The following is a 17,977-nucleotide window of genomic DNA, read 5'->3' as shown; positions in this document are numbered from 1 at the left end:
CACAAACCTCTGCCATGAGGAGATTAGAAACCAAAATTCAATTTTATCATTCAATGACTATCTGTTATGAATATTAGTAAACTGTTGTCCTCAGATTTATAAAAGTTTTGTACAACAAAGCACAGATTTTGAGATATCTGGTAAAAAGTTACTGACTGCACTTTGTTTCACTAAAAACCATTAATTTTGCATTATTTTTTGTGTTATCATTGTCACAAAATTTTCCTGTCCCTGTCGTTGACAGATATGGTTGCTTCCTTCCATGTTGCTTTGGCTCTGTGCGGAGCTCATCATTGTAGTGATGGTGTGTCAGTCTTTCAGCAATGCATGACCGGATATTTTCAGTGGGTAGGACACCTGGGGAAAACACCAGGCAACATTCAAACACCCTCTGTGTCAAGGTAGATTGGCTCGGACAGCACGTGATCTCGAATTATCTTACTGAAAAAGAGTCCCGAGGAGGCACTTGTGGTAACACATCTGAATTGTAGCACCTGCAGTCCAAATTACTAACTATGCAAATGAGCGGTACGTACACAGTGGCAGCAAATACCGTAACACCAGGCGTAGGGCCGGTAAAGTGACGACAAATGCGATCTGACAATTTTCATTCTCCTCGGAATCTCGACATACAGAACTGTTTTGTGACACTGTACTAAGGCATGGGACTCATCTCAGAATATGACAAGACACCTCTCCTGTGTCTTGTGTCCCGTGTTGTTGTCAGGTGCACCACTGTCTCTGTAGAGTAGTGTCGAGGGAAACTTTGCCAGTGGTCACATAGCTGACGGCCTGTGGTGTGGTGCTCCAGGCGTCATCTTACTCCTGTGGATATTTGTCTTTCTGCAAAGAAACCCATTTCCTGATGACAGGTACGTGATGTGGCTCTACGATCCTGTACAGCCGAGTGAACATTATGTCTGCCCTCTCGGGCACTAGTCATGTGTTGCCACTGATATCCTGCACCGTGTCAAGTATGGCACTCCTGAACCAACAGATTTTGTATTTTCACGATAGTCACAGAATCCCCGCTGATGGGGACATAGATAGAGACAGAGACATTCTGAATGAAACACTTTTTCCTGTCAGGACAGCAGTACGTGATGTCATCAATGACTACCATAGCAGAGTATTCTCAAATCATATTTCGCAGAACCCAAAGAAATTCTGGTTGTATGTAAAGGCTGTAGTGGCACCAAAGTTTGGGTCCAGTCCCTAGTGAATGAAATGGAAACGGAAACTGAGGGTAGCAAATCAAAGGCTGAAATGCTTAACTCCATTTTCAAATGTTCCTTTACAAAGGAAAATGTCTGTGGACTGCCACTCTTTGAATCCTCATACCACTGAAAAGACGAATCAAAAAAGTATTGGTATCAGTGGAGTTGAGAAACAGCTGAGATTGTTAAAACTGAACAAAGTTCCATGGCCTGATAGAATTCCTATGAGATTCTGTACTGAAAAAAGCACAGGTCACAACATCTACAAGAAGGGTAGTAGAAGTGATCCACAAAACTACTGTCCAATATCTTTGACATCAATTTGCTGGAGAATCTTTGAAGATGTTCTGAGCTCAAACATAATGAGGTATCTGGAACAGAATGACCTCCTCAATGCCTGCCAGCTTGGATTCTGAAAACATCGATCATGTGAATCTCAACTTGCACTTTTCTCACGTGAAATACTGAAAACTTTGGATCAAGGCAGTCAGAAACAATACTTCTCAATTTCTGAGAAGCATTTGATTCAGTACTACACCTACATTTATTGTCACAAGTACAGTCATATGTGGTATCAAGTCAAATTTGCGACTGGATTGAGGACTTTTTGGTAGGGAGCATGCAGTATGTTGTCTTGCATTGAGAGTCATTGTAAGATGTAAAAGTAACTTCAGGTGTTCCCCAGGGAAATGTGTTGGGACCCTTCCTATTTATGTTGTACATTAATGACTGTGCAGACAATATTAATAGTAACCTGAGACTTTTTGCAGATTATGCAGTTATCTATAATGAAGTAGCATCTGAAATAAGCTGCATAAATATTCGGTCAGATCTCGATAAGATTTCAAAGTGGTGCAACTTCCTTTAAATGTACATAAATGTAAAATTGTGCACTTCACAATATATATATATATATATATATATATATATATATATATATAATGAATATAATAGAGGGAAACATTCCACGTGGGAAAAACATATCTAAAAACAAAGATGATGTAACTTGCCAAACAAAAGCGTTGGTATGTTGATAGTGACACTAACAAACACAAACACACACACAAAATTCAAGCTTTCGCAACCCATGGTTGCTTCATCAGGAAAGAGGGAAGGAGAGGGAAAGACGAAAGGGTGTGGGTTTTAAGGGAGAGGATAAGGAGTCATTCCAATCCCGGGAGCGGAAAGACTACCTTAGGGGGAAAAGGGACAGGTATACACTCGCACACACACACATATCCATCCGCACATATACAGACACAAGCAGACAGCTGGTATAAGTGGTGGTAGGAAGGTACATAGGGAATAGGAGCCATAGAGTGGGGAGTTGGGTGCAGAAAGAGCATAGGGTGTGATAAGAAATATCACTTTGCAGCCCAATCCCAAAACCTTTCCAACAGTGAACAGTTCCACCCACGATCCCAACTTGATTCACCTCCACCACCACCACCGCAAAATCATCCATTATAAGCCTTCCAAGAATTCCTCACATCCAGCATTGCTTCACAACACTTCCTCTTGTCACTAAAACATGACCCTAATCTGTCCTCTGTAGAACTCCAGGCTTTACGTTCCCTAAAAGCTGATGACTTCATTATTATCCTCCCAGCACAGAAAGTATCTACCACTATAGTACTTGACTGAAAGGAGTATGTTAATGAAGGTCTACACCAGCTGTCTGACACCTCTACATGCAATGTATGCCATTGAGATCCCATCCTAATGATTCAAACTGACTGGCAGTCCCTCCTTAAAACCTCAGGCTCCTCACAAGGACTAACACCTCAGTCCATAGAACTTCTCACCCCACCCAAACCATGCATCCCCACCTTTTACAATTTTCCTAAGATACACAAACCCAGTCATCCAAGCTGTCGTATATTTGCTATTCATCAAAGCACCCACAGAACATATATGTGCCTTAGTTGATCAGCACCTGCATCCCATAGTACAAAGACTTCCATCCAGTATCAGATATACCAACCATTTCCTTGTTTGTCTGAAGTCCATGCCCGTCCCACTCCCTCCACACACCTTGCCTATCACTATTGATGCCATCTTCCTCTATACCAACATCCCCCTGTGCATGGTCTGTCTGCTGATGAACATTTCTTCAGTCACTGCCCACCTGATTCCAGATGTATGACAACCTTCCTACTCACCTTAATCAACTTTATACTTACGAACAACTACTTCAGTGTTGAGGGGCAGACATAAAAACAGATCAGGGATACGGCCACGGGAACTAGGATGGCTTCTTACTATGCCAACCTTTTCATGGGTTGCTTGGAGTATGTTTTCCATCCATAAGCCTTGAGCCCCTGGTTTTGTTTAGATACATTGATGACATCTTTACCACATGGACTCAAGGTGGGGCTGACCTGTTAAAATTCCTGGAATCTCTGAATACCTTCTCCCAATTAAATTTCAGATGGTCCTATTCAGAAACCAGTGCCACTTTCGTTGATGTTGATCTCGTCCTCACTAAAGGCCAGCTACACACTTCTGTCCACATTAAACCTACCAACAAACAACAGTACTTACTTGCTTTCCATGTCAAATGTTCCCTGTCATACAGCCTTGGCATTCGAGGCAAACATGTTTGTTGGGAAGCAGACTCTTTAGAACAATACACCACCATTCTCAACTCAGCTTTTTTTGGATGTAATTACCCCAACAGCCTAGTACAAAAGTAGATTTCCCAGACCATCACATCCAAGCCTGGTACTGTTGATCCCTCCAAAAAACAACTTTGGAGCACGCCACTGGTCACTCAGTATTATCATGGTCAAGAATGTATTAATCAGTGACTTCGACAAGGCCATGACTTGCAGAAATTGTACCCTGAAATGAGATCCATTCTGTCTGAGGTTTTGCCCACCATGCCTAGAATAGTTTTTTGTTGCCCTTCCAGTCTCTGCAATGTTCTTGTCAAACCCTATGCCCCTTCTGCACACATCTCCCTACCCTACTGCTCCTACCATACAGCTCCTACCCTTGTGACTGTACCCGATGCAAGACTTGCTCTATGCACCCTCGTACCACCACTTATAGCAGCCCTGTGACTGGTAAAACATATCCCATCAAAGAGAGAGCCACCTGTGAAACGTCATGTTATATACCAGCTGTTATGTAAACACTTTTTGACCTTTTAATCCGAATGACTACCGCCAAATTATGAATTAGGCAGAGGGTGTATACTGGCAACACACAATATCTTGTTGCAGAGCATACTATACAACATGACAATCATTGCATACTATACAACATGACAATCGTGACCTCGATGCCTGTTTCACCGCATGCACCACCTGGATTCTTACCCCATACACCAATTTCTCAGAACTAGTGCTACAACACATCCTCGCTTCTTGCCATCCACTTGGCAATAGTTTACATTAATTTTGTCTTTCTCAGAATTTCTTCACAGTAACTACTCCTTTCTTCACTCTGTTTTAGTTTCCTACATCTTTCATTGTGTTACCTATCTATTTTTCACTGCCCCCTCTCACCTCTGTTATGTACAGTGTACTTAGCTTTTACTTCTTATTAACTCGTGCACAATGTTTAAGCAGTAATCTCTCTTGCATATTATCTTTAAGCTCTCGGGTTTTCAAGTATCATCAGATGCAGTCCCCAACAATCAGTCTTTCCTTCTCATCCCATCCGGTAAGCCTCTCCTGACCCATGGTTGTGGGTAACTTTCCTGAATTCTACCCCTTTTTGTAGACCTGTCCAATCCTTTCCCTTCACCCCTCTTCCTTCCCCTTCAATCCTTCTGCCTGCAGAAGGACCCACTGCTCCGAAAGCTGTTCGAATTATAACCTTCTTTTATGTGTGTGTTCTGCTGCCATTTGGTGAGTAGATTTTTATCTGTACAGTTAAATTATTTTATCGAAAATTTATTGTTCTGGTTCTTATAACGGAGGATGTTGAATGTATACAGAGAAAGGCAGCATGAATTGTCACAGGTTACTTTAATCCATAGAAAAGTGTTCAGAGGTACTGAGGAAACTGAACTGTAATACTCTTGAAGTTACACAAACTATCCTGAGAAAGTCTATTAACAATGTTTCAAAAATTGACTTCAAGTGATGACTCTTGGAATATACTGCAATCCTTTACATGTTACTTACATAGGAACTGTGACGATAAGATTGGAATAATTACTACACGCAGAGATGCATTCAGACAATCAATTCTTCGCATGTTCCATATGTAAATGGAACAGGAAGAAATCCTAATAACTGATATAGTTGTGCACCTCACAGTGGTTTGCAGAGTATAGAGGCAGATGCGAGCAACAGTATTGCAGGACTATAAATTGCAGTCTCAGTAGGCCACAAACCTGATATGCTGCTAGGTGTTTCTCCTTCTCGGAATCAAATGATAGCACCACCTTCAATTTTATTTTTGATCACTGTGACTATGTTTGGTCACCGAGGACATTTTTGGGTGGTTTTAAGTTTACCATTGTGGCAGTAAACAGATAGTCTCCACCATTGTGTTCCATGAGATGTAATAGAACCTACTCACAAGCAACCAACATTGAAATGTGATCTCTGAATGGGAAATGTTGTGTGTAATCTTTTCTTATACACAGAATGTTAATGCATTACTTCTTCTCACTTTGTTTTGTTGCATGGAAATGCTAATCATTTATTTGTACAGGCATATATCCTTCATGGCAATTTGACATTTGCTGTATTCTGACCTCATAGTGTTGTTTTCTTAAATACCAGCAATGTATCTTCCAACTACTGCCCTCATGTAGCATAGCCTTATTCCTTCATGGCCAGATGTGATAATTCCTTTAACAATTTTAACAAACAGTTGCTTAAAATACTTTTAATTCTTTGTTTTCAGCATTCACTACAGTAATTCAAGAACTATGGCACAGTGACAGTAATGGCACAGTCGTAAATACTACAGCACTGAAATCACAAATCCAACGATTTGCACCACGTTTTATGGGCTACAGTCAACAAGACGCTCAGGAATTTCTGCGATATTTATTGGAGGGGCTACACGAAGATGTGAATCGTGTTACTGTCAAACCTAAACCGATTCTTACAGAAATTGATGAGACATTAAGGTAAAGTTAAGTAGGTTTATGTTGTGCAATAAATTGTATTGAAGTGTTTGTATGTTTCAGTATTCAACATAAGGTGCAATATTTAAGTAAGCTTTTAATTTTTGTCATTATTAAAAACAAGAGAACAGTAGAGACAAAAAAGAGAAAAAAAAGTGCATTCTGTGCTTGTAGCTTGCCAGTACTGATCATGTTTTTGAGAGCCTCTTGATGTAATCAGTACTGATAATGGCACTTTAGTTTGAAGTATTTTTTCCCACTGGTAGGTCAGCATTTCAGATCTCAGTTTAGTTCTGCATCAGAAGGAATCTCATAATTTGATGAAATAATTCATCCTTTTTCTTATTTCCTGTTCTTTTCGTTATGAGAATTAAACTTCTCTTATGACTGAGTGTATTGTGCAGAAATTCATTTTTTCAGTGTCATCTTGAAACTTCCCTTTTGGTGTATGCCACTGAGTTCTTGTTGAGTCACAAAAAAATGCACTTGTAACCACAGCCAGAAACTGCATACTCTCTGCTAAGTGCAGTATGTGATACAAAATACACGACATACTGCTCAGCAGATTTAGTCAGAAATGTTTATTAATGGAGTTAAATTGATGCTCATCTCTGCTGCACTACCAGTCACTTTAAATAAGAGCCACCAACTCATTTTGACTCATGGGACAGGAGTAAACTGTTCACAACTCTGAAGTCAATAATTAAAAACTCTGTAGTGATGTAACTACTTTCAGAGAAGATTCTGAAATCCGACTAACACACTCGGATATGTGCATCACTAACAGTTCATCACACCACCTCCACCTGGCTGCCAGCAGCTCCCACTCACAATTACAAAATAGAAATACAGTTAAAATTCAATAGGGGAAGAGTCACTCAAAAACACCACTCTCATATTTGAATGGAAATAACTATTAGTTATCAGCTTCTATTATACCTCACCAAGTCTATCTCCTTTACTGAAACACCACTGTCCAGTTAATTACTGGCTTTGCGATCTGATATAAGGGGTCTGAGTACAGAGTGCGCCTGCGCGCGCTCACACACACACACACACACACACACACACACACACACACACACACCAACTGAAAGGCAACGCTAGACTAGGAAAGAGGAAAGTGCCCGAGTAAAGTTCTGTGGTGGTTCACAGGAACCCATTTTTGAATGTCTCAATTCTTTCTTTGCTAGGAAAACAGCTGTGTCGGTCTTGTGGTGTCACCAGCTACTGCCTGCAGAAACACACTTTAGAACACTGTCCCTACCCCAGAGGGCACATGATACCAACTACACCTACAAGGACTGCCAGCTGACTCCTCTGTTTTGCCGGCTCCTGAATGCTCTGTAAAATTATTTAACATAGGGGTCTTCCAGCCAGTTGGAATGTAGATGTTGGCTATTTTGTGCTCCCACTAATAACACTTTTTGAGGTGTTGCTTCCCGAAGGACCTTTAGAAGTTTCTCTGCAAAGGGTGTTGGCAAACACCCACCATCACGGGGAAATCATTTGATCTTGAGCTGACATCATAAGCACAGACCACTACCTGTTAAAGGGATTAGGGAAAAATCAGCCAATTATCTCCAGGGAATACACATGATGGAGATGATATGTTACAATCTTGCAGTCTGTAAGGTAGACTGTTTGTGCTAACTACTTGAAGGAATGTTGTAAAATACTAATGCCTGAGGATAAAACAGACTACTAGCTACGTTTACAGGAAAGAAGTTTTGCATATATGTCCTATTTGTTTATTTATTTGAAATTAATGCACAAAAATAATTTAATCAATATATTTGTTTACAAGTTTGGTGCAGAGAAGTCTTACAACCAGCTAATGTTTATTATACCTTATAGTTTCTTTTGGATGTCTAGTGACAATTATAGACTCCAAATTCTGGTTTTCAGGGTGAGTCATACCTTTCTTTAATTGGAACACACATATGTAGTCAGTCACTGTAAGCAATAGTTTGATGCATGGAAATGGAAGATATTCGGAGGCTTTCTACTATGCCACCCTTTATTAATTTGTGAATTCATGTAGTGCTGTGCTGTCTGTTAAGAAAATGATAGTTCGAACTTTATTTTAGTGTTTTGATATAGTTTATTCAAGAGAAACATATCAAATGAAGCATGACTGACATCACAATACCTTTCACTGAGGTTTCTCCCCATACTCACAAGAAGTGGATCACTCCCATCCTGGGCTCTCAGTGACGTGCCGTTCCTTTTCAAACTTCCCAAGCTGATCCCTCTTTCCTCCCTAAGAACCAAACTAACCGTTTCAAATGGTAGGATAAGTGTTTTCACTTTCATGTGTGTGTTTTGGAGGTACTGGAATTTTGTCTCCCAAAGGTTTGTATGGGTCAGTCATTCTGTTAAGAAATTCTCAGTTGACTTTTCTTTTTGGTATACTTTTTCATTTTGATAGCAGTGAAGTATATACAGTATAACAACGCCAACTTAATGATTTTGCAGTGACCAGCAGAAATCAGCCGAAGCTTGGAAACGGTACCTTCGTGCCGACGACAGCAAGATAGTGGACATCTTCGTGGGCCAACTCAAATCGACACTGCGATGTACGGTGTGTGGTCACTGCTCTGTGACATTTGATCCCTTTTGGGATCTCTCTCTGCCTATCCCCGTGCGTACGGGGCAAGTGCGTCTCCAGCAGTGTCTCGACAGTTTCACACGGGAGGAAGTCCTCGATGGTGATGAGAAACCTGTAAGTTTCCTCTGATATGTTGTGATGTTGTATTTTTATGCCCCTTTTTTGGTGGGTTGTAAGTAGCCAGATATAATACAAAAACATTTTATTAATTTGAAATAGAGTAAAATGTCTTTCAAATGCGATTTAGGTAGTTACAAATATTCTTTCATTTTAACTCATTAAGTACTCCAGATGATAGAAAGAAAAGAAGTGACTGATACACTGTAAGCCATCTTAAGTAAGTGGAGAATACTATAGATATTGAGAAAGGGGCAGTAACACAAAATTTTTCTTATTCAAGAGTAATACTTATTCACAGAGATCCAAATCAAAATTACTGTAATGGATGCATGGCATTCTTTTGTAGAATTACCCTTCTTGAATGTAAACTGAGACTGACTCAGAATCTTATTTTTGCAGACCTTCTCAGCTGTTATTAAATTTATTACCACTTTTATATATTTGAAAAATATGTTAATAGTGAAACAGATCGATTATGATAGATGTGTTACAATGGGGTTTAACAACAGTGTACTTTATTTTGTTTGTTTGAGAAAATAGTATGTGAGAGTGGTATGTTATGTGAATGACTGGGTCCAGCAAATGTACTTAGACCAATACTTAATTACTTAAAAATGTGGTCAACTCGTTGAGTCTCATACTTTTCTGGAAGTTGATGTGTCTGCAATTTCGGAATATGCCAACTCCTCGTGCCTCCATGTTGCATCCATACCTAATTTTATAACCATTTCATTGCAACATCAGTTTTCTTCTCTTTCAGTAGTGTTTAGTCACCTACATCACATTGTACCTTGATCTTAATTTTCTGGTTGATTCTGAAGGACATACACTTTCTTTAATACCTCTAATAGTGTGATGCGTATTCTCATTGTGTTTACTGTTTCAGAAATTTTAGTTATCATAATCTCTCTCAGGATTGCATATTTAAATTAAGAAAACAACCTGAAAATGAACCACCTGACAACCAGTTGTAATAGGAATTTTGTCTGTGGCCATACTATCTTCACAGTTAACAAACTTAATATTCACACCCTTATTGATGCAGAGGTCATCTTTTTTGTAGCTCGGTCTCCTCTTAACACTAGAATGTACATAAATGTGAACCTTTTCAGAAATAAATTGCCAGCTTCTTAATTCTCAAAAATCTTATTACAAATCTTCATAATGCCACTTTAGCGATATTCACATTTATGTGCACAGTTGCTGTGTATCAGATGTATGTTTTACTCCTTACTGATAAGACAGACATCAGCACCAGCAGCAACAGACATCAACTTGTATCATTTGGTATTTATTTACGACAATGTAGCTTACTAATTGTTCGATACATAATAAATACCTTCCTAATTCTTCCAAATATGGAATCAGATGTTGTGAACTGAAGTTGGTTCTAGTGAACAATATCCTTCAGTTTTTTTTATTTTATTTTTTTTATCCCACACATATTAGACTCAGGAAAGTTGGACACTCCTGGCTTGTTCTTTGGCTCTAGCTGTGCAGGAACTTGTTCATGAATACACAATATTGTTTGCTTTACATAAAAGTTCTCTGAGCATGGTACCACATCATGACTCTGGAGGAGGCCACGGTTACCATGACCAAAATATTGGTTTCATCAGTGATAATTACTTAGAACAAGACATGGTATCATACCAAGATAACTTTTATGTTAACTGTCTCTGGCTGTGGAAACTTATGAAATTATATTGTTTGGTTTGTTTGTGTGTTTATTTTAGATGGTCAACACAAAGATATTTTGATAGTTTTAAAAAATAATTTCCTAATTTGACATGTTATAGGACATAATTAAAAATTGGTGCATATGTATTCAAAATTAATATAAGTTGTCAAGTTATTTTTACTTGTTGCAGACATGTTCAAAGTGCCAGATGCGTCGAAAATGTACAAAAAGTTTCACTATCCAGAAGTTTCCGAAGATTTTGGTGCTTCGTATCCTTTCAGTCAAAAAGAAATTCTTCCATTGAGTAACAAATAAAACATTATTTCTAATGTAACAATTACATCTATTGCTACAACAGAAAAATTAGAACTGATTTTTGTATCAAGAATTAATTGAAAGTGGCAGCTGTTCTGGTAGAACTAGAAAAAATATTTTTCTTTTCATCTTGCAGCTGGCAAAGAATTATTTACCCCATTTGTGACCTAGATATATGGATTTCTTAAAGTAACTGAACTAATCAAATACTGTTGGGGTGACATTAATAAAATTTTTTAAAACATAAAGTGTTTCAACCACACCCCAGCCTGAACATGAGTAATAAGCAATTCACCAAAACAGTGCAGCTTAGGATTACTTTCATTAGATTGTCTTCTGAAGCAGATTTGACTGATTCTTTGCATACAGTCATTGTGTGCTTCACAGTATAGCTTGCACTGTGTTTACCTTGTCTATTCATCAACCATGAACTCTGCTTGTTCAAAACTTCCCATATCTTCTAACTGCCTGTACTCACAGTATCAGCCATCTATGTACTTGTTGAGCCTCCTGTTAATCCTCATCTCATTTTTTAGCTTATCTTCTTGTTATCTTCTTTGATACTAAACAGTGCTTTATGCTTCTCTTTTAATTAGCCTTTTCAATCTTTGTCCACTGATCTGCTCTTGTAAAAATTATATATTCTGGCAGTCTTTATCAAATAGTGCAGAACTGGTATAACCAGTGCTTTGGTGTGATGAAACAATTTGATTTGTAAGCCAAGTTAATATCCATTATTTCAAGAAGTTGCTTACTACCAGCATTTATGCAGTATGTAGAAGTAAGATGCCAAACTTTTGTTAAAATTGTAAAGTTCCGTTAACCTTACTATCAATGGCACATCAGTGCTTAAAAATGGATAGATCTTGAATATTAATGAACTTACTTTTCAGTTTTTACTTCTTCATGGAATTGTTCCCCATATTGTCCAAATCTTCCAAGTTGCTGTATTTATTCCTGCTCACATGAACGAGCAAGTAAGATGCATGATAGATATTGTTACAAATGGCATAGACACCAAAAATTTATCCACATTTATTTTGCATTGAAAAAAAAATGGAAACTACATTTGATGATTCCATATTTATTTGAACTCATATGTGCAAGAAATTCAGATACAGAATAGAAACAGTGTTCAAGCTGCAAAGTTTCCAGATTTGTGCTAAAGAAAGATGTGTGCCCAGTTTTCCTTGTATCTGTTAACAAGTTATTCTGACATTTCAATTCTGTGATATAAAGGTTTCATTTTCTGTTTGAACTGTGAATATGAATTTTCAAATTTTTACTTAATTCATTTATATTATTTTTGATGATTTTAGACACTTACAATATGTAGACACTGCCATGACATAAATCAGTTAAATTTTGGAAGAGAGATCTGCATGCATCTTTTGGCTCTGGAATGTGCATTGCTCCATATCTCTCTCCTGAGTGAGAGGAATGAGTGATCTAGGTAGAAATGTTCCTCAAATTGTGTTACCATATTTCATTATTGCATGCAATTTAGCACAATATGCAGTATATGCAATCCTGGCTTGTGCCGTGTCAAGCTTGTGTAGGGCATAGCATACTTTATGCAGCTTGCAAATGTTTATGTGCCACAAGTGTAGAAATTATAATTTCTGATGTAAAAATATTTTCAAGTCTCAGTGTTTCATATCAGTTCTTTTATGAAAGTTTAGGAAGACAGCTTTTTATATCGGTTATGACATTATTTTGTACCACCAGTCGTCCCATTTTCTGTTATTTCATTTATGGTTTCTTGTAGCTCATAATTTTTTTTATTCTACTGAGAATATCACCTGCAAAGAGTGTACTGGTTGTGGCACTGATGTTTTACAATGTGTCATTTATTTACAAAAGGAATAAGACTAGATTAAGTATTGAACTTTGAGATACGCATTGTAGCATCTCTCTCTATAACCAGAGTGGCCGTAGGAGAACACAGATGAAAGTTAAGAAAATCTGCTATCTATAGGAGCCAGTGACTCTAAGAGGTTGCAAATTTCCTCAGTTTTCACATATGTTCTCCTGCCACTTGTAATCTTCCACTTCCTTCCTTTTTCCAGCTATTGTCTACAGTAGGCAATGTCTTCTATGAAAAATTTGAGAGGAGCGAAGATTACAATACACTTTCTAGTTTACTCCACTTTTCGTGTAGTGTTAGCTCCAGTTATTTTTGTCTAAGGGTCTCATTCTTGGAACTGAAATTCTCACATTTTAGGTCCTCATGATTAAATTGATCTAAATAAATTTGAAGATTGTTGTTGCAGAATTTTTGTTGTTGTTGTTGTTGTTGTCTTCAGTCCAGAGACTGAATGCAGCTGTCCATGCTTCTCTATCCTGTGCAAACTTCATCTCCCAGTACCTACTGCAACCTACATCCTTCTGCATCTGCTTAGTGTATTCATCTCTTGGTTTCCCTCTACGATTTTTACCCACCACGCTGCCCTCCAATACTAAATTGGTGATCCCTTGATGCCTCAGAACATGCCCTACTAACCGATCCCTTCTTCTGGTCAAGTTGTTCCACAAATTTCTCTTCTGCCCAATTCTGTTCAATACCTCCTCATTGGTTATGTGATCTACCCATCTAATCTTCGGCATTCTTCTGAAGCATCACATTTTGAAAGCTTCTATTCTCTTCTTGTCTAAACTATTTATCGTCCATGTTTCACTTCCATACATGGCTATACTCCATACAAATACTTTCAGAAATGTTAATATATTTTGTCACATTTTAATATTTCATACAGTCTTTTGAATTATCACATTAACTAAGCCGAAATTAGATTGTTCACACAAAATACAAAAATATGTACAATCACATCAAAGGCATGCTCACTACTGCTTCACTCTGCAGTAATAACCTTATTCCAAAGGGCTTACAATTTTTCTTGGGGAATGACTTTCTGTTAATTTCATTCTGTTAATTTTAATTATTATTTCATAAATGAATCCAGAAAAAAAAACGTAGTAAACAGTACTAGATTGCATAATTCATAATTTCAAATGCTTCGTTCAGAGCTAGTACTTATGGATTGTAACATCAAAAATAAAATAATTCATTTTCATAAATTTTATCTTGAAATATAACGTATTGTATATAAAATAATCTGAAAGTTTTCAGAAAAACAGCTGAGATAATATTGAACCATCCAAAATTTGAAAAATAATACTGGTATCGACAACTATTGTTGAGGAAAAGTAATGCTAGAGGAGGATGTCCTGTTACACACACTATGTAATGGGTAGATTTTTGTCCAATTATATTACACTTTCAAAAATTGATTGTTCTTATTAATTTATAACAAGAGTGTAATTTTGCATTTCAGCCTTGATCATTGTGTGTTGTTGGCACTTAGTGTTTCCTTTTTGTAGTATATAAATTGTATCCGTTCAATAGGATGTTTTTAGTGTAGTCTGTCTTCTAAAATTTTGTGATGTCACAAACGTTTATAGTTGTTTATTTATTACTTCTGAACACATTCAAAATTTATTTAATGCGGGCACAATGATATAAGCTTGTAATTATGTACAATTTTTCCTTGCCTTTCTTAAAATGCAGAACTACTAGTTCAGCCATAGGAGCAGAACCATCCATCTCAAGCAATGACAGAAAATTAAAGTCAAGATGTCTGTCTTGGATGGAGCTTGTAATTTTCAAGTGGAAAAGGGGTCTTGTGACATATTGGACAGATAGAGAACTATGCAAGAAAAACAGTGATGTGGTTTATTCAATTTGATATTTGGAGAAAAGAACATCTATACATGCTATTAAATTGGATTTCAAACCAATGCCACTCAAGCAGACCACCCATTACCCACAGAGTGATGGTGAAACCTGTCATAAAATTCTGTGAAACTAGCTCTGTCACAGACAAATTGAAAGCTGGATGACCAAAAGTGGCAGTGAATGAAGCAACATCAACCACTGTTCATCATTCACTAAAAGTTCAGAGTATATTACGTGCCATATCTCGCAAGAAAGTGGGGTCAACCATACATCAAAAATGAGAATTTTGGCAACAAATAATGGCACCATTACAAAAATTACAGAGTATCACTGAGGGTGATACAGATCATTGGGGTCAGTTTGTGGAATGGGTGACATGCAAATTCTACGAAAACCTTCACTTCCCCTATGACACACTGTTTATGGATGAAGCTAATTTTTGTGTGGACAGAAGTAAGTAAACAGAATCACACTTACTGGTTGGATGAGAACCCTCACTGGATGGATCCATTGAAGGTAGTTGGCACATTGAAAGTGATCATTTGGTGTGAAATATGGAGTTCTCGTATTGTTGAGCAGTTTTTCAGTCAGGATACAGTAACAGCAGCCTGTTATCTGTAGTTGTTAGATGAAGGTATGTTGCCATCAATGCTTTCTAACGACGGGATATTTCCACCTTTTTTATTTTATTTATTTATTTATTTTTTTAGCATGATAGCGCTACACCTCTGTTATAAGCTAGCTGTCCATGTATACCTGGATATCCAGCTGCTTGGATGTGGATATCCAGGCATATCTGGATATCCAACTTCCCTGGGGGTTGATAGATCTGGTAGAATGGCCTCATCGTCCCCCAAATTTAAGTCAGTCAGATCCGTGGGGAGGGGGGTGGGGGGCGGGGGCTGTGAATGCAGTTGTGTATGTGGTGAAGATTGGGAGTGAACTGTTGATCTTGTGCTTGAATTCTGGTTTGAATTGTACCCAGGTCCCATAATATTCTTATTGAAATGATTTGTCAATGAAGGCATTGCATTGTGTGCAATTAAAAAAAAAAAAAATAGAGTTCCATGTGTTACTGTAAAATATAATTCATGTTAACTATTTTACTTATTTTTCTTTTACCCATTTTTGTTGAACTGAAACATAAAAGTACCAGGATAACTTGCTTTTCAGAGTTTCCATGTATTTGTGTTCTGAGCATACAAAATGCCCCAAACAGCATCAAGAATGATAGAAAAAAGTAATAGAAGGAAAGTGTTAGATCTACAACTTTGCTTCTACCATTTTTTCTCAAAGTTCAAGGCTTCATTGTGAAAAACTTACAAAAATTCAAAGTTTTGGCCATCACTGGCATCTACTTTCTCCCATCTTTTGGTCAGTGTATGGATCCTGCGACAGAACTGCAGTTGTTCGTATGACTGGAAGTGCTAATAAGCCAGGCCATGTGCCATTGATTGAAAAACATGGTGTTGAGAGGGACCAATGTCTGGAAAATATGGCAAATGGGGTAGGACTTTCCAGCCCAATATTTCCAAGTATATTTCTATGGGATTTGCGATGTGGGATAAGCATTGTCATGCTACAAAATCACCTCTTTGTATCTATCGCTGTATTGTGGCTGTGTGTCTTTCAGTGCTCAACTCAGATGCATCAATTGCTTTTGATAATGATCTCCATTGATTGTTTTCATTGATTTGAGTAGCTTAGAAAACCTTCTGTCTTCAACCACCATGGTGGTCTGTGACATCAAGATCACCATTCTTGAAGCACTGAAACCATTCTCTGCACTTTCTTTCATTAGTAGGTGCCTCATCACTCAATATTTTATGAGAGACAGCCATGTTAAAAACTTCCCTCAAATGGCGAGAACTGGGCTTGTAAGTTGATATATTTAATTGAGAATAACTTTATGATGCACAAATTGAATAATACTTTGATGGTGTTATGTTTACAAATTCATAATTTTATTTTATGACATTATTTACCACCTGTAACACAGCTTGCTATTGTGAAACAGCAGGAGCAAAGTTGTAAACTAAATCATTAATAAACAGAAAAGTACATTAAAGAGACTGAACATCATGTGAATACAAGCAAAAATTATATTGGAAACATTAGTAGAGAAAGCTGGCATCAATAAGTTCAGTTTGTATGAGAGAGTATCAACCTCAGATCGTTACGTGTTCATCTGTTGGTTAAGTGCCACAAGGAATGGGTGAAGCAGATAACAACTAACCTACAATGCACTAGACTACATTTTGAGCAGATTTTGTAGCCTTTATGTGTTATCACCAGCATTTGTCATGTTTTGTACAAAGTGTGACATAAACTGAGAATGAATAAAGCTAAATGGAAGACACTATCGTTTTTTTAATGCCATTCTCTGTCATTTTGACACATCACCTGTGTCTGTCTGATATGTCTCATGGCCTCCTTTTCCATTTAAAAATTACAAGTTGCATCCCACGAGGTAGCTCTCAAAGTGGCTTCCTCACAGCAGCATAGCCTTACAGGTTTTTCCCATCTCCCATCTCATATTACTCGACTTTAAATTTCTGTTTATCCAGCAGTTTTTGTTTTGAAAAGTTGTTCCAGGTCTATGGATCTGCCTGTGTTTTGCTGTTATGAGATAATTAGAAGTAAACATATCATCAAAGAGTCTTTGTCAGGTTCTGTGAAAAATGACTTTAATGCATACACGAAAACACCCACTGGACTTAAAAAGTTTATGTTGTCAGGTGCTGCTAGTCTGGTTTGAATCCAGGCTGTCTGTAAATGAACCAGACCATCTTGCACAGTGTATGATACATACAACTGTGTTGTTGTTGTTGTTGTTGTTGTTGTCTTCACTCCTGAGACTGGTTTGATGCAGCTCTCCCTACTACTCTATCCTGTGCAAGCTTTTTCATCTCCCAGTACGTACTGCAGCCTACATACTTCTGAATCTGCTTAGTGTATTCATCTCTTGGTCTCCCTCTACGATTTTTACCCTCCACACTGCCCTCCAATACTAAATTGGCGATCCCTTGATCCCTCAGAACATGTCCTACCAACTGATCCCTTCTTCTAGTCAAGTTGTGCGACAAACTCCTCTTCTCCCCAATCCTATTCAGTATCTCCTCATTAGTTATATGATCTACCCATCTAATCTTCGCCGGCCGGTGTGGCCGTGCGGTTCTAGGTGCTTCAGTCTGGAACCGCGTGA

At 37.9% G+C, this 17,977-nt stretch overlaps 1 protein-coding gene across 1 annotated transcript in view; it reads left to right on the top strand.

Annotated features, from left to right (window-relative positions):
- Positions 1-17,977, top strand: part of LOC126419009 (ubiquitin carboxyl-terminal hydrolase 2-like) — a 237,964-nt gene that overhangs the window by 197,601 nt on the left and 22,386 nt on the right. The window contains exons 6-8 of the mRNA XM_050086061.1: positions 6,084-6,312; positions 8,788-9,034; positions 10,912-10,990. Coding sequence (XP_049942018.1) covers positions 6,084-6,312; positions 8,788-9,034; positions 10,912-10,990 — 555 coding nt within the window. The remainder of the gene's footprint in view (positions 1-6,083; positions 6,313-8,787; positions 9,035-10,911; positions 10,991-17,977) is intronic.

This window comes from Schistocerca serialis, chromosome 9 (assembly GCF_023864345.2).
Source record: "Schistocerca serialis cubense isolate TAMUIC-IGC-003099 chromosome 9, iqSchSeri2.2, whole genome shotgun sequence".
NCBI classification, from domain to species: domain Eukaryota; kingdom Metazoa; phylum Arthropoda; class Insecta; order Orthoptera; family Acrididae; genus Schistocerca; species Schistocerca serialis.
The sequence above is the reverse complement of the archived record's forward strand: the minus strand, read 5'-3'. Positions and strand labels throughout refer to the sequence as shown.